General features: G+C 36.9%; 1 protein-coding gene across 1 annotated transcript in view; it reads left to right on the forward strand.

The window, feature by feature from the left end:
* The window catches only part of WDR44 (WD repeat domain 44), a 95,765-nt gene that overhangs the window by 17,710 nt on the left and 59,532 nt on the right, over positions 1–18,523 (forward strand). The window contains exon 2 of the mRNA XM_062183836.1: positions 15,946–15,979. Within this exon, the coding sequence (XP_062039820.1) occupies positions 15,946–15,979 (34 nt within the window). The remainder of the gene's footprint in view (positions 1–15,945; positions 15,980–18,523) is intronic.

The following is an 18,523-nucleotide window of genomic DNA, read 5'->3' on the forward strand; positions in this document are numbered from 1 at the left end:
TATGGCCTGGAAAAGCAGTGGAAGATGGCCCAGGTCCTTGGACCCCTATAGCCATGTGAGAGACCCAGAAGAAGCTCCTGGCTCTGGGCTCCGGATCGGCTCAGCTCCAGCCATTGCAGCCATTTGGGGAGTGAACCCGCAGATGGAAGACCTCTCTCTACCTCTACCTCTACCTCTACCTCTATCCCTACCCCTATCCCTACTCCTACCCCTACTCCTTACCCCTATGTAATTCTGCCTTTCAAGTAAATAAATAAATCTTAAAAAAAAATAAAAGCAGAAATCTTAAAATAAGATTTGATCAAAATAACCTACATATAAGTTTTAGGATTTCTAGGGTGAAACAAGAATCACAAAGAGCTCTGCTGTTCTTGATTAGTTTTTTAAAATGAGATTTCAAACTCCTCTCATGCAAGAACTATAATCATATGCTATATAAGGATGTTTTATTCAACAATAGACCACATATCTAGACTGTGGTCCTATGAGATTGTATCTTGCCTCCTAACTTCATAGCCATCTTACTTTGTGTAAGTGTATACTCTATGATATTCATGCAATGAAGTCAACTAATGATGTTTCTCAAAATGCATCCTCATTGTTAAGAGACAGATGACTGTATTTGAACAGTCTACAGTAACTATCAATAGACAGAAAAATTCATCTCTAGCAACTGCCAGTTTAGAGCATTAAGGTGAAGTGTTTATGTGCATTTATTTCATGTTTTAAAGTAGTTCTAGTTCTGTTGTAGAAATAGCTAGAACGCTATTTCAGGAAGCCTTTCCAAATATACCCCCTTCTCCTTGTTATGTATATTTAGATGCCTCCCTACTCCCCTCCACCCCAATTCTTCCAGGATATTATCCTGAGCTTGTATTTCTCATTGCAATTGCTACACTTTATTGAAATTATCTAATCATATATTTGCCTCGTTCATCCTATCATGACCTCTCTGTAGATAAAGTTTGGGTATTTCTACTCTTTTTTTTTTTTTTTTTTTTTTTTTTTTTTTTTTTTGCTCAGTGCCTAACACATGGTGGAAAATACAGGTTTGTTGACTGAAAGAATTTAGGGGGATTGGTGCTGTGGCATAGCAGGTAAAGCCACTGCCAGCAGTGCTGGCATCTGATATGGATGTCAGTTCAAGTCCTGGCTGCTCCACTTCCAATCCAGCTCCCTGCGATAGCCTGGGAAAGCAGTGGAAGATGACCCAAGTCCTTAGGCACCTGTACCCACATGGGAGACCCAGGAGAAACTCCTGGCTTCTGGCTTCAGGTCCATTATGGCCATTTAGAGAGTGAACCAACGAATGGAAAATCTTTCTCTTTCTCTGCCTCTGCCTCTCTGTAACTCTGCCTTTCAACTTTCAAATAAATAATTAAACCTTAAAAAAAGAATTTAAGGACTTAACATAATCCAATTCCTTCATTTTATAGTCATAGAAACTGTGGTTTAGAGATTATGATTTTAGAAATAGAAACAAAGTTCCATAGAGGTGATTTGTTCCAACCAACAGTAATATCCCTGTAAGGTATCATGCAATTTCTATTTGAATACTTTATCAGGGAAGTAGCTCATTCTCCAGTTGTATTTAAGTTCATTAGGTTAAGCAGTTTCTACTCTTATGTTACTCTGTATGTTAACTCAGACATTTGATAACAGCTACTTTTCTTATGTTCTGTAAGTTAGCCACTCAGTTCTTTATGTCATTCCATGCAGTTTTTAGAACTTTCACCAAAATGGTTTCTCTCTTTGGAATATCTTCTACATCACCCTTTAAAAATGTTATACCCCCCAATAGTACCTAGTGTTATTAAGTGTGCTGTTATCAGTGAGAAATTGAATAGAATTAGCCACTTTTCTTGCTCTGGACATAATAGTTCTGTTCATTCACCCTAATATCCCAGTAGCTCTTTAGCAGCCCTGTCACGGCCTTTGGTTCTGTTTGAGCAATTAACAATGGTACCTAAATGTTTTCTCACGATTTGCTGTTAAAGCTATGTTTCCTCCATCATGCATTTTCCATTTCTCCCTATGTATTTCATTCTGTTGAGATTTAATTGCTCTAGTTCATTGAAATATTTTTGGATCCTGTCAGTATATTACCAACCCCTTCCAACTTTGTGTCATCTCCAAATTTGGTAGAAATGCCATCAGTATGCTTATCCAAGACATTAATAAGAATGGCAGGAGCATCAAATAGGATAGAAAATTTGGTAGATTTAGTGGTTAAATACAGACTTTTTGTGTGTACAGTATTCCTTTTATATTCTAGGTCAGTAACCCTATCAGAAAAGGAAATTAGGTTAATCTTGCATGATTGGCTCCTGTGAATGCTTGTGTACTCTTAATGAGTATCTTTCCCTTGCCTAAAACCCTTAAACCACTTAACAATGTGTTTAAGAAATTTGTGTCCCCCGTCGCCCCCCACCCCCAGTGGCATAGAGGGTTACGCCACCACCTGCAGTGCTGGCATCCCATATGGGCACCTGTTGGAGTCCAGGCTGCTCTACTTCGATCCAGCTCCCTGTTAATGTGCCTGGGAAAGCAGCATAAGATGGCCCAAGTGCTTGGCCCCTGTACCCATGTGGGAGGCCTGAATGAAGCTCCTGGTTCCTGCCTTCTGTCAGGCCCAGCCCTAGCCATTGTGGCCATCTGGGAAGTAAACCAGCAGGATGGAAGACTTCTCTCTCTGCCTCTGCCTCTGCCTCTGCCTCTCCCTCTCTGTAACCCCACCTTTCAAATAAATAAATAAATCTTTTTAAAAAAGCAGAGAGATTCATTGGGGATTGATATCCAGTGACTCTTTATCATTTCTGACAGGCATCTCTGCTTTCCAGTGTTGACCCTTCAAGTGTTTTCCTTATAGCATCTCCTTCTATTATCCCCGATTCTTCAAAGATTTTATATAGATATTGAGCTCTGTAGATTCTCAAAATACACTGAGATATGATTTGTATTGGACAGTAGAACTGAATTCATTTATAATAAATACTTTTATTTACATTATAATAATGTCCACTTATCCACATATAAGCAGACCTGCACTTTCCTTTTGTTGTTCTAAGTGTAAATTAAAGAAAAATCTTGTTTGGACTAGCATTATGGCACAGAGGGTTAAACCTCCACTTGTGACACTGGCATCCCATATGGAAGTGCTGCTTTGAGTCCCAGCTGCTCTGCTTTGGATCCAGCTCTCTGCTAATGTTCCTAAGAAGGCAGTGAAAGATGGGCCAGGTACTTAGGCCACTGCTATCCATATGAGATGCCAGGATAGAGTCCCTTGCTCCTGGCTTCAGCCTAGCCTAGCTCTAGCTGTTGTGGCCATTTGGGGAGTGAACCAGCAGATGAAAGATATTCTCTCTCTCTGTCTCTCTCTTTCTCTCTCTCTCTCTCTAATCACTCTGCCTTTCAAATAAATGAATTAAACAAATCTTTTAACAAGGAAAGTCTTTGGTATTTTTTTAAATCCCAGTGCCTTCTGAGCACCAGTCTTTCTGATATTTTTCTTACAGGTTTTTGCAATTTTCCTTGGATATGTGCCCATTCGATTCCTCCAATTTCTCCTGCTTACTTTCCTTAAACATATTTAAGACATGTCAACATGGATATGTAATCAACAAAATTTCATACCATAAGCAATTCTACAGAATGAAAAACCTAGTTTTTTGAACACATAAAATGTAAAAGAAATTGAAGGGGCACTTACTGATTGATGGAAGGAGACATAGCAACTGATTGCAACATATGGCCTTACCTTATTGAATTGAACTGTCTGTAAAACAAAATTGATGCAATCTTGGAAATATAAATGTTGTCTATAAAATAAAGAATTGTTAAATTTTAAAATGGTGTTGCATTTTAAAGAGAAATCTTTATCTTTTTCAGATGCATACTAAATTGTTAAAATTAAATCATTTCTGGGATTTGCAGGTGGTGAAAGGAAGGTTGTTGATACTGATCATTTTTGATGTACACATGGTTCATAATGTTCCCCCAATTTAGTGTAAGCTTGAAATATCCATAATTAAAAGTTGGAAAAAGTCCCCCAAAATATTTTTATTGTCACATAGATTATTACTGGTGGATTCAGGACTAAAACTCAGGTCTTCTGATTCTGGCTCATGTTCTTCCATTGTTTAGCCAAAATTACAACCCTTTTATTTTACAGATTGATGTCATACTGTCCTTTCAGGCTCTGGGAACCAAAAGCTTTCCCTGAGAAATTTATAGTGGTACTTCTAGGTAAATCAAGGCTTTAATAAATGGCCAACTGCTTTGTTTCTGATGCAGCTCCCTTCTAATGTGCCTGGGAAGGCAGTGGAAGATGACTTAAGTACTTGGGCCCCTGATGCCACTCACGTGGGAAACCTGGATGGAGTTCTAGGTTCCTGGCTCTTCCCTGACCCAGCTATTGTGACCATTTAGGGAATAAACCAGTGGATGGAAGATTCATATTCATTCATTCATTCATTCTCTCTCTCTCTCTCTCTCTCTCTCTTTCTACCTTTCAAATAAATAAATAAATCTTTAAAAAAAAAAGTACTGTGTGCATCATTAAAATCAGCAAATAAACTTGGGTCCCGCTCTTAACTAGGCCTGTTGAACTTAGCATAAATTCTAGGATGGCAGGGACCATCTTTGTTTCGTTTACTACCTTATACTCAGTGCTTGGCACCATATGTGTGGTAGATGGTAAGCAGTAGTTAAATGTTAAATGAGGAATCGACTTTGTGGTGTAATGGGTGGTGCTGCCATCTGTGATGCCAACATCCCATGTGGGCACTGGTTCAAGTCCTAGCTGCTCCACATCCTATCCAGCTCCCTGCTAATGGCCCGGGAAAGCAGCGGAAGAAGGTTCAAGTTCTTGGACCCCTGCACCCATGTGGGAGATCTGGATGAAGCTCCTGGTTCCTGGCTTTGACCTGGCCCATTCTAGGCTGTTGCAGCCATCTGGGGAGTGAACCAGTGTGTAAGATCTCTGTCTCTCCCTCTTTCTCTCTAAATCTGACTTTTAAAATAAGTAAATAAATCTTTAAAAATTAGTTAAATGAATTTAACCTTCTTTGGCCTCATTTCACTCACATGTAAAATGAAATAGTTGGTCTAAGTTTTCTTCAAAGACTAAAAAGATTTATTCTTGCCTTCTGATTGGTTTTTTAAATTCCCTTTAATATTTTGAAAAAATTACTATAAATTTCTTTAACATTAGGTAACATCAGTAGGTAATATGCTCACTTTTAACAACTGGGATAGAAAAACTATAGATGTTATATTGCATCTCAAAAAAATAGCCTACTGCTATATATTTTATGTTGGATTAATATTTGGCTTCTATAAAGTAAATGAATAGTATTCTTAATAGATTAGAGAGTCAGGTTTTAGCAAAATTTCTTTTTTTTAAAGATTTATTTTATTTATTTGAAAGTCATAGTTAGAGAGAGAAGGAGAGGCAGAGAGAGAGAGTCTTCCATCCACTGGTTCACTCCCCAATTGGCCGGAGCGGTGCCAATCCAAAGCCAGGAGCCAGGAGCTTCTTCCTTGTCTCCCACATGGGTGCAAGGGCCCAAGCACTCGGGGCCATCGTGTACTGCTTTCCCAGGCCATAGCAGAGAGCTGTATCGGAAGTGGAGTAGCCAGGTCTTGAACTGGCGCCCATATGGGATGCCAGTACTGCAGGTGCCAGCTTTACCTACTAGGCCACAGCACTGGCCCCAGCAAATTTCAAAGTCCAGCCATTTAAAAGGGTCAAGCAAAAATGTTGCTTTGCTTATATATTTATACCTTTCACTGCAATTGTATTGAATTCAGTACTGTTCTGTCAGTTTATAAAAGATTTGACATTTTGTTTCCCATGAAAGTGGGTAACTTTGGAGGAATTTTTAGTTTTTGTCATCAGATCCAAATCCCAGTGACCAGGTATCTATGCTTGGGAGTAATGACCTTATTATTCTAATGAAATTTTGCTTCAGGTAAAAGGTTACCACTGCATCAGATTGGAATTTATAAAGGAAAGGTAATGTCTAACCTGTCCTTACAAATTTGCCAGAGCAATGTTTTAGAACCATGTAAATTTTTTAAAATATTGGCTGTTGTGTAGATATTGAAATACATTGCTTCATGAACAAGCCAGACAGGAAAAAGGATTGTAAATAAGGTCTTTTGATGGGTTTTGTCCCCACCTTGTAACTGAATGTCAAGCTGATAAGTTTTTTTTTCTTCCCCAAAATTGTGCTTAAAAACCCCACTACCACCAGCCCCTTCGGGTTTTGACTCTCTTGGAGCCCCCCTCCATGCCGCTCTAGCTGGAGGTCTTTGACTCTAATAAATCTTGCTTTTAAATCTACAAAAATAAAATAAAAAAGAAATACGTTGCTACTGAACACTAATATCCTAGCTGCAAAAGGAAAACTCCTATAATTAAAATGTTAAATGGATAGAGACTAGAAAAAGCATCTGTCGCACATTATTTTGTATTCAAACACAAGCTTTGTTAGTATAAACTGAACATTAGTGTGTGTGTGAAAATAACTCTCTCATAGAATACAGAATATAGTGAATTAAAATATTCTATGTATATTGAAGTTGCTGAAGTACTAATCTGAAAATTGTCTTTAAATTCAAAACCTAAGTGGAAGTCACGCAAATACTTTAGTATTTGATCTGTAAGCCATGTGGTTATTTAAGTAGAATGCCAGTATTTATTTAAAGAAGACTTTATTTTGAAGCTGTTTCAGAAATTGCTTGTAATGTTTTTATTGCCACAAAAGTATAGGCAACAAAAGGAAATTCTAATGGAGTCATACCAAATAAAAATGAGGCAGTTTATGGATTGGGGGATGTATTTGAAAACCATATATCTCATACACACACACATACAGGGCTAATATTCATGATATATAAGGAGCTCAAGCAACTTATAGCAAGAAAGCAGATAACCTGATTTTAAAATATTCAGTGAACTTAAGAAGATACACAGGATGGGCAACAGGTGTATGAAAAAAATGCTCAACATCACTGATTATCAGGGAAATTCAAATTAAACTAAACTAGCACCTCGCACCTTTTCACATGGTTGCTATCAAAAAGACAAAATATAAGTGTTGTTGGCCATGTAAAAAAAGGGAACCCCTGTACATTGTTGGTGGGAATGTAACTTAGTACAGCCACTGTGAAAAAAACTAAGAATAAAACTGCCAAATGATCTTACATTTCCACTTCGGATTATATAAGACAAAGGAAATGAAATCAGTATGTCCAAGAGATATCTGAACACCCGTTTTTATTGCTGCATTGTTCACAATAGCCAGGATATGGAATCAACTTAAATGTTCATTAACAAATGAATGGATAAAACATGGTATATGTGAGGGGACTTTAAAAAGTTCATAGAAAATGGAATGAAAAGATAAAATTTATTTTGGTGCAAAATATTTTTAAATCCATGCAAATAGGGTAGATCTTTTAAAAATTCATGGAAATGCATATTATGAAAAACCTGCATGAATTTCAAAAATTTTTGCACCAAAATAAACATTTTCATTCTATTTTCCATAAACTTTTTGAAGCACCTTCATACACAATCAAATTCTAGTCAGCATTAAAATGAAGGATATCTTATCATTTGTAACAACATGAATGAACCTGGAGGACAGTGTGCTTAGTGAAATAAGTCAGCCACAGAAAGTCAAAGACTGAATAATCTCATTTATATGTGGAATCTAAAAAGTCAAACTTGTAAAAGTAGGAAGTAAAATGATAGTTAATAGTTACCAGGGGCTGAGGAGTAAAGAGGTATGGGGAGGGACCAGCACTGTGGCACAGTGAGCTAATGCCCTGGCCTGAAGCGCCGGCATCCCATATGGGCGCCGGTTCGAGACGCCACTCCACTTCGAATCCAGCTCTCTGCTATGGCCTGGGAAAGCAGTGGAGGATGGCCCAAGTCCTTGGGCCCCTGTACCCGCATGGGAAACCCAGAGAAAGCTCCTGGCTCTGGATCGACACAGCTCCAGCCGTTGTGGCCATCTAGGGAGTGAACCAGTGAATAGAAGACCTCTCTCTCTCTCTCTCTCTCTCTCTCTCTCTCTCTCTCTCTCTCGCTACCTCTCTCTGTAACTCTGTCTTTCAAATAAATAAAATAAATCTTTTAAAAAAAATGATATGGGGAGATGTTGGTCAAACCTATAAAGTTTCCCTAAGACAGGAGAAATAAATGTTTGAGATGTATTCTACAGATAATATATATTTTAAAAGTGCTAAAAGAATAAATTTAAAATATTCTCACCACAAAAAAAATGAGTACTAGTATGTGAGGTAACAGACATTAATTAGTTTGATTTAATCATCATGTAAGGTACATATATAAATCTCATTGTTCCCCATAAATATAGAGAATTTTTATTTGTTGAATTAAAAGTTTAAAAAATTTAAAGACACTGTGGTTGTGATTAGTATTAATAAGTTGGAATTTTTTTGCTTTAGTTTAGGTTTGCTATTAGGTGAGCAAGAAGTTTACTCTTTATGTTTTTCTTTAACTTTGTAAGAAGAACATTTATGATTTAAGCTTTGTTAATCAGCATACTATTTGAATTGTGATAAAACTGTTTGAAATTGGCTGGCGCCATGGCTCAACAGGCTAATCCTCCGCCTTGCGGTGCTGGCACACTGGGTTCTATTCCTGGTCGGGGCACCAGATTCTGTCCCGGTTGCCCCTCTTCCAGGCCAGCTCTCTGCTATGGCCCAGGAGTGCAGTGGAGGATGGCCCAAGTGTTTGGGCCCTGCACCCACATGGGAGACCAGGATAAGCACCTGGCTCCTGCCTTCGGATCAGCGTGGTGCACTGGCCGCAGTGTGCCTGCCGCGGCAGCCATTGGAGGGTGAACCAACGGCAAAAGAAGACCTTTCTCTCTGTCTCTCTCTCTCTCACTGTCCACTCTGCCTGTCAAAAAAAAAACTGTTTGAAATTAAATGTTAACTTTTTTTCATTTATTAAACTTCTATTTAATGAATATAAATTTCCAAAGTACAGCTTATGGATTACAATGGCTTCCCCCCTCCCATAACTTCCTTCCCACCGCAACCCTCCCCTTTCCCGCTCCCTCTCCCCTTCCATTCACATCAAGATTCATTTTCAATTCTCTTTATATACAGAAGATCAGTTTAGTATATATTAAGTAAAGAGTTCAACAGTTTGCCCCCATATTAGGTAGGATCTCTGTCTTTAATGTGCTGTACACTGTTATTTAATGCTATAACTAGTACTCCAACAGTATTTTTTTCACTTTGTGTTGCTATATTGGGGCAAACTGTTGAACTCTTTACTTAATATATACTAAATGTTAACTTTTGAAGCTTTCATTTTGGCTTGTTAGATTTTCTTTAAAGTAGGCTATAGCACCAAGATATATAAATACCTATAATTTCAGGGATATCTGGAAGATTTTCCACTTGTATGGAATGTAATAAAATTTATTTTATGTGGGCATTTGGCCTCTTTCCAAGGAAGACTACTGACCCTAACATATAAAAAGGAGAAATCTAATTTGCCCTATTTCATATCTACAGAATATCTTAAAGAAACTTTAGTTAACTAGATGTAGCAAAGTATTCCTGGACATTTCTGGGTTTGTATGTGTGTGTGTGATTATGTCCATATTTCATATACTATATCTCAAATTTAAGAGAAATTAGAGGGTATAAAGTTTAGATAATCCTTGTATAAAAGAGATCTTCACTCCCCAACTAATCAAGGGTCAAAATAACACTTTCTAAAATTATAGGAACTCTAAAAACCCTTGCTTAAGATCTTGCAGCTAGTTGATGGGAGAGCCAAGAGTAGAACTTAATTTTCTTGATGTCTAGTCCTTCATTTCTCTCTCCCATCCCCCAACTTGAAAATGAATAGTTGTTTTCCTTAGACATGTTAAACACTCTGGAAAGAATTGTTAAGATAATTTTATCTCTACTTTGAAATTAGATACTGAATTAAAGAGAAGTGTTAAATTATCTAAGGATACTGAAGATTAGGAACTCACTTATCTGCTGGCCGCTTCTTTGGTAATAACCATTGTCAGATACAGCTGAAAACAAGAAATAAACACTTAGAAGCCTCTGAACAATCAAAAAAAGCCACATAATAAAGTCTCCACATAATAAAGAATTACTAGATTCTTCCTTTACCACACGGTTTGTTTTGAAATGCATGAAGTTTATATGCCTTAAATAAAAGGTATCTAAGTAAAAATAAATAAATAAATAGTTTATTTTCGAAAGAAGAAAAAAGTGTTGAATCTAGATGAGAAGTACATGGAATTCATTATATTCTGTCTTTACTTTTGTATATATTTTTTAAATTTCCAGAATAAAAAGGTGCCTGGCATAACCAAAAAAAAAAAAAAAAAATCTGGTTTCCTAGTCCAATGCATATTAGAACCAAAAACTAGAGAAGGAATGGGAAGAAAGCTTTTAAAAGTAGGCACATGGCCAACTTTAAGAAGTGACTACTTAAAATGAGAAAGGAAGCAGAAAACTATAGAGCACAGACATTCCAAGCATTGTAGCCAAGGGTCCCTCAGTGTGAAGGCAAATAAATCCCCTGCACTTTAGGATCCCTGGAGGGCATTAGGCATTACTGCATTAAAATATAGTGCAGTATTTGAATGTGCTAATTAAGAAAGAAAGGGAAAATTGTATATTTTCAAGGGAAAGATTACTGAAACTGCAAGGCTTAGCCTATTCATGTACTTACTTATAAGCTGCTTTTGAAATTTTAAATTCAAAAATAGTACTAAAGTACTTCAGCATTTTGGCACTCAAAGAAAAGCTTCATCTCTGGAAATTTTACATATGAAACATTACATTATTCTATTCCCTTGCAGTGCCAAGTCAATTAGGTGTTAATTGTAGTTGTTAAAGGCAGGTCAGCATTCAAAGCCTTTCACTTAAATCAGTTTAGTCCAACTCTAGAAGCAGTGCTAATCGCCTTTGCTTCGGGGCTCATACACAGCACACCAGTTACGATATTTTCATAACCATCCTCTTTTAAAACCTTACCCAGAAAGGAGACAGTGTTGCAGTGTGGTTGAGAGTAGCCCTGGAGTCAGACTGTACAAGCTCAAGTTTGGGCCCTTCTGTTTACTAGCTGTACAACTTAAATGACCTACTTAGGCCCAAGTCTTAGTTTTTTGTTCTGTAAAATAAAGTGCTATAACTTCCTAGTAGGAGAATTGTGAGAAACAAAGAAGCTGAAAGATGTCAAATGTTAGCATAGTTTTTGACATGTTTAATAAATGATGGCCGTTGTTTTATTATTATTTACAAGGTCCCTATTAGGATAGCTTCATATAGGAGATACTAAATAATGATTTACTGCTTCTTATGGTGAAAAGAATTTCTTTTCTTATCTTCATAAATCATTTTAGCCAACTTTGCATATTATAAATATAGTTTCACTTTTTACTAGGTGCTTATGCTCTATAAATGAGTTCAAAACTGTATCTCAAAAGGCAAGACTTTAGCCTAGTACTTAAACCACTGGTTGGGATGCCCACCTCCCATATGAGAGTGCCTAGGTTTGAGTCCTGACTCCACTCCTGATTCCAGCTTCCTGCTGTCACCCTGGGAGGCAGCAGGTGGTGGATCAAGTACTTGTGTCCCTGCCACTCACCTGAGAGACCTGGATTGAGTTCTGGATTCCTAGCGTAGATAGCAAATATTCATATTCTCTCTCCCTCTCTCTTTCTCTCTTCCCCCCTCCCCTCTCCCTCTGTCTCTCTACTTTTCAAATAAATAGTAAAATTTGAAAATTATCACAAGAATTCTGGTCTTAGAAACTGACCTGTTTTATCGTCTTAATAGATTGGAAGAAGCTATAGTAGTAGTTTGGAATATTTTGCTGTCTACCAAGATCTTAACTTTGTAACACTTAAAATAGGTTTCAAACAGGATGTTAGCAGTTTTTATTTAATGAAATTTCCAGTTACAGGCAGAATCCCATTTTAATCACTAGCTCAGCATAATCTAGCTTTTTTTTCCCCTCTTGTTAAATGGAATGAAGCTTGACAGCTGAAGGGTACCTTTCTTGTATTCCAGAAATTTGTCTCAGGCTCTCCACTACTGACAGGCAGCCAGTGTGCCTTTGAGAAAATTGGAGAAATTGAGAGCTGTTGAAGAAGCTGCCATGTATCATGTGTACCCCACTTACTCTGTCATTTAGTCCTCATAGCAGCCCTAAAAAGTAGGTGGTCTCAACCCCTTTTTTAAAGGAGGAGGCTGAGGCTTGGAAAAATTGAATGATTAAGTGTTTTGATCACACATAGGGTAAATAGCAGAAACAATAGTCAAGCAAGCTTCATCTGCTTGAAAGTCTGTTTTTACTATGCTCCTTGTCTCAAAAGGAAGTAATAAATTACCCTGTATCTCTATATAGAATGTACACAGTTAATGTAAAGCCCCACCAGAACCAGGAATATCTCCATGTGTGTCAAACATTCGTCAATAATTTAGTGCTATGAATCAATAACCAGAAAGCGCTGTTTTTGAAACCAGTTACATATATGAGATAAGTGTGGAATCCTATTCTTTTTCTTTCTTTTCTCTGAGAGGCAGATAAAAAACGTGGATGTGAGGGTCATAGGAAAGTCAAATTTTCTTGTCTACTCTATCTCTTTAAAAATATTTATTTATTTATTTGAAAAGCAAAGCAACAGCGAGAGAGATATCTTTCATCCACTGATTCACTCCCCAAATGTCCACAAAAGCCAGGGCTGGGCCAGGCTGAAGCCAGGAGCCAGAAACTCCATCTGGGTCTTCCACATGGGTGACAGGGGCCCAAGCACTTGGGCAATCATTCCCTGCCTTCCCTTCCCAGGCACATTAACAGGAAGCTGGATTGGAGCAAGGACTAGCACACCAGCGCTGTGATGTGAGGTACCAGTGTCAGCAAGCAAGGGCTTATGCTATGCCATGATATCAGCCCCTTTTCTTTTCTTTCCTTCTCTGCCTCATTTGGGACTTTTTCAAAACCTTATCTTTTCTTACCTTTACAGTTGTGTTGCTGGTGTGTGTGTGTGTGTGTGTGTGGAGGGGTGTTTCCTGATTGGCATTCAGAAATTATGCCACATGGGATTTTGAGCTCCTTCAAGGTTTTTCTGTGTTTATAAGATGTTTTTGTTGTACTTGTATTGTTTAGGCTTTTTTTTTAAATTTGAATGACCTTGGTCCTAATCATCTCTCTGTATAAGTGTGTCAGAAGAGCCAAATAATTGGTGATATAAAAGTTTCCATTGACCAGACACTGCAATTAAAAGGGGGGATAGCTACTTTTTTTTTTTTTTGCTTTTTAAACAAGCTTAAAAATCCTCCAATTATCTCTAGTCCTGATACATAGTAGGTATTCCCTAAATCTTTATTGAATAAAGGGATTGGTTTTCTGTTAAACAAAAGTAGTTTTTTTATCCAACTACTTTTTGATTAAAGATCAAGGATTTCTATACCAATGTCATTACTCAATTTGGCATACAAAGAATATGGTAGTAGTGCTTGAGGCTTGTCATGGTTCTGCTTCTAAATAAGACTTTGAGAAAAAGTCACTAATCTCTTGAGATCTGTTTTTTTTTTATCTGTAAAAGGAAGCTGCTATGTAATTAGATGGTCTTGATGGTGCCTTTCAACCTGAAGTTGTATAATATATCATCATTTCATTTTACAAAAATAAATTTAGGGATAGACTATTATTTAAAACTGTTTCCTTTTTTTAACTTTTATTTAGTAAATATAAATTTCCAAAGTACAGTCTATGGATTACAATGGCTTCCCCCCCCCCATAATTTCCCTCCCACTCGCACCCCTCCCATCTCCCACTCCCTCTCCCATTCCATTCACATCAAGATTCATTTTCAATTATCTTTATATACAGAAAATCAATTTAGTATATATTAAGTAAAGATTGCATCAGTTTGCACCCACACAGAAACACAAAGTATAAAATACTGTTTCAGTACTAGTTATAGCATTACTTCACATTGGACAACACATTAAGGACAGATCCCACATGAGGAGTAAGTACATAGTGATTCCTGTTGTTGACTTAACAATTTGACACTCTTGTTTATGGCATCAGTAATCTCCCTAGGCTCTAGACTCATAGAATGGCAGATGTCCTAAATAGCACTCTGGCCTCAGAATCAGCCCTTAAGGCATTCGGATCTGGCTGAAGAGCCCATGAGAGTATTTTAGGCATGGAAAGCCAAGATACTCTGGAAAAAAAAAAAAGAAAAGAAGAAGACCTAAATGAAAGATCTCTGCGAGTGAGATCCCAGTAGAAAGAATGGGGCCATCAAAGAAGGAGGTGCCTTTCTCTGAAGGGAGGAGAGAACTTCCACTTTGACTATGACCCTGTTGGAATAAGATCGAAGTCAGCGAACTCAAAAGGCTTCCATAGCCTTGGCAACTCATGTTTCTTTTTTTTTTTTTAAGATTTATTTTATTTATTTGAAAGACAGAGACGTAGACCCAGAGAGAGAGAGGTCTTCCATCTGCTGGTTCACTCCCCAAATGGCTGCATTGGCCAGAGCTGTGCTGATCCGAAGCCAGGAGCCAGGAGCTTCTTCCATGTCTCCCACGTGGATGCAGCGACCCACGCATGTGGGCCATCTTCTACTGAGTTCCCAAGCCATAGCAGAGAGCTGGATCGGAAGTGGAGCATCTGGGACTAGAACCGGCACCCATATGGGATCCTGGTGCTGCAAGCCAGGGCTTTAACCCACCGCACCACAGCACCGGCCCCAAAACTGTTTCTTTTCTATCTAAACTTGAAATAAAATAAGTGGCTTGTAGGTGTCTCTCTCTTATGCTTTGAAGCAGTTATCACACTGTTCCTATTTGGAAAAAAAGTATTTGAAGGATGGGGTAAAAATAATTGGTAAAAAGTTACTTTTTAAAATTATTATTCATCTAAAGTAGTCTATTTAATAATAGACTTTTGATCCAGTAGAAAATTTAGCTGAGAAAAAAAAATTAGTCTCTTTCTTCAAAAACAATGTAAATATCTAATACATATGATCATTTTAATACACATAGAAATTAAAGAAGTACAAGTTACAGCAATAATGAAATATACTTTTGCTTGTCAAATTGGTAAAAATTTTAAAATAGTACTCATTTATGGCAGGGATATAAAAAACAGATATTCATAGAGCAGTGGGAATATAAACTGGTGCAACTGTTCTGGATGGCAATTTGGAAGTTTCTCAAGAGTCTGAGAAGTTAGTATACTTTTGATCTGTAACTCTACTTCTATAAAAATTTATTTTGGGGGCCAGTGCTGTGGTGCAGTAGGTTAATCCTCTGCCTGTGGTGCTGACATGCCATATGGGCACCAGTTGTAGTCCTGGCTGCTCCTCTTCTGATCCAGCTCTCTGCTATGGCCTGAGAAAGCAGTAGAAGATGACCCAAGTGCTTGGGCCCCTGCATGCGTGTGGGAAACCTGGAAGATGTTCCTGGCTCCTGACTTCAGATGGGCTTAGCTCTGGCTGTTGCAGACATTTGGGGAGTGAAACAGTGGATGGAAGACCTCTCTTCTCTCTGTGTCTCCCTCTCACTGTCTGTACCTGTACCTCTCAAACAAATATATAAAATATTTTTTTAAAATTTGTTTTGGAGGAAATTTGTCATGGATGATACATATGTTTTTTATTCATAAGGATGCTTTTATTATATATTATTTATTATATTTTAATCTCTAGTCTAGGTGATAAGATTATATGTGAATCACTTTAATTTTCTCCTCTGCTTTTATCTGATTTCCACATTGTCTGCAACAAGACTTTCCAGTCATAAACTTTATACATGTTTTTAACACGTAGATTGGTCTTTAGTAAGTATATGAAAGTGGTTCTCCTCTTACCTCCTATATTCAATACCTCCTTGCTTTTATTTTCTGAACAGGTCCCCAGAAAAAGTCGGGCTTTCAACATTCAAAGTAAGTTGTGCTTTTTCAAAGTTATGTTTTTAGAGATTATATATACCTTCTTTTGCTTTCTTTTATTTTTTGTTCAATAACATTGTCATATAACCTACTGGGTATAGTTGGGTACTCTTGAAATAGCTAACTAAATATTATGCAAGGAAATACAATTTTAGATTTCCACTAATTTTTATTTGGTTTATAATTTTTAGAACAAAAGAGCACTATACAATATCTTTGTGTGTGTTAATTAAAAATTAATACTTACATGACAAAACTGTGTAGTAACTAAAGCACTTGTATACTTGTGGGTACATATATTGATAACATCACTATACATAAAACTTATTCACGGTCTTATAACTAAGCAAAGGAGTTTGATATTGAGACATTATGCTACTGAGAACCATTTTAAATACAAGAATATTACGAACCTGAACTATTTATATCAAATGGTGTATATATTGTATATGTATGTTTGTGTCCATATCTCTGTACAATCTTAAGCATGCTCTATTTTTTCAGTTCAAGTATACCCATCTACTATTTATACACATTGGAAACCATTCACTTTGACAAACTGTAGTGTGTGTGTATGTGCATGTGTGTGTGTGTATAAAATATTCCACAACACTGGAAATAAATGAATTAATTGTACACAATAACATGGATAAATTTCAGTATTAGAGTATTGAGGATAAATAAACCATAGAAAAATATCTGCAGTATGATTCCATTTATATTAAGTTCAAAATCATGCCAAGTTAAAGAAATATGGTTTAGAGATTATTTAAAGATAGGTCATTCAGAGATACAAGAATGGTAAAATTAAATAATGGCAAGGGAATGATAAACTCAAAATGTCGGATATCAGTCATTTGTGAGAGGGAGAAATTTAAATGCAAGAGATTCAACAGCTAATGGAAGTTATTTAACTGAGCACATAAGAACAGTTATCATAATTTTTATTCCTTCTGTGCTATAAAAGGTATTTTATATTTACACACAAATAAATAATAAGTGCATGCTGTGTGTAACAATATATCCACTGACATCTTAAGCAATACAAAGAAAAGTTTGACGTGTGAGTTTTTGATGTTTTATAGTTTCACTGAAGAGACATGTATTCCAAGGGCTGATATACAAGTATGAGATCTTGATATTTATAGAAATTAAATACTACAGGGAGTTTGGAGGAGGAAGGGGAGGATAGACATGAGAGCACTGAACTTTGAAAACTGAGAGAGGTTTGCATGGGTAGGAAGGGGAAATTTGGAAAACATTGTGTGTTAGCAGATAGTATAAACTAGTTAACATGCAAAGGCATGGGATTTGCTGGTAGTATTGAAAGAACAGTGTAACTGGTGTAAAAATTTCAGCGGTAGAATGTTGGAAAAGTAAATTGGAGCCAGTTTGTAATGAGCCTTGAATGTCGGTTAAGAACTCTGGCCTTGAAATTTTTTTTTTCTTTTTTTGACAGTGAGAGAGAGAGAGACAGAGAATGGCCTTGAAAATTTTGAAGCAGGAAACTTAAAAGTCAATTTTTATATGTCTTAAAGCTGTGCTACCTAGAACTTTGGTGGGGAATTTTTGCTGGGGAATTAAGAAAATTGGTGGAAGGGTGGAAGAGAGTTCTTCAAAAACAGAGGGACTTGAGTGCAAAGAAAGCTATTAAGAAGCAGTTAAAATGCCAAGACATGAGACACCAACAAAGGGAATAGTGTTAAAAGGAATTGATGGGTAGATATGATAACCAGTTGGGAGTAGCTTTCTTTTTTATTTTCTCAGCAAAAAAAAAGAGTGGAAGTCACACTTCTAATTTTTTTTTATTTCACTTTAGTCATTGTTAATAGCTTCACCTCCCACACTAGTAAATGCTAGAAGTGATCTGAATTTTTTTTTTGTAATTAATGCTTTTAGTTTAATGATGTTTAGTAGATAGAAACGAAGATTTCTGTGAGTGTACATCACTTTAATACAACTATTTTGTGAAATGAATTTTCAAAAACTTTTTTGGGGTATGCTTGTTAAAATTATAAAGCTCAAATCTTATAACCAAATACCATAAGGAGGGTATAAGCAGCTGTCTAAAATCCGGTTTCGATGGAGCATAATTGGTATGAACTTCTGTATATGAGGTAATCTATACCTTTTAATGAAGTGTGTTACTGATACTATGATAGTCAGGGATTAGAGAAATGGCCTTTTTGGTTGGGGGGAGAGATGGGATTTGGCAAATATTGTGTAATGGTAATGGGATAGCCTGTCTCCAGAAGGTGATGATGAGGATTATCTCAACTATAGCCAGGTTGGTGTTGGTTGTCTGCAGGTGCCTGCTTGGTATTGCCAGAGCCTGGGTGAGGTTTTACAAAAAGGACTGCACCTTATACATCACTGAGAGGATCACAGTTAACTAAGGTTTTATTTACTAAGAAATCGCCTGATGAATTTCTCTGGAGATAAGTCCTCTGTTAGGTTCCATATCACTTCTTTAAACTTGCGACTTAATGGCAGTTTACCTTATAGAAGTTTCTACATTTCTTTTTTTTAAAGATTTAT

The sequence above is a fragment of the Lepus europaeus genome, chromosome X (assembly GCF_033115175.1).
Source record: "Lepus europaeus isolate LE1 chromosome X, mLepTim1.pri, whole genome shotgun sequence".
In the NCBI taxonomy this organism is placed as follows: Eukaryota; Metazoa; Chordata; class Mammalia; order Lagomorpha; family Leporidae; genus Lepus; species Lepus europaeus.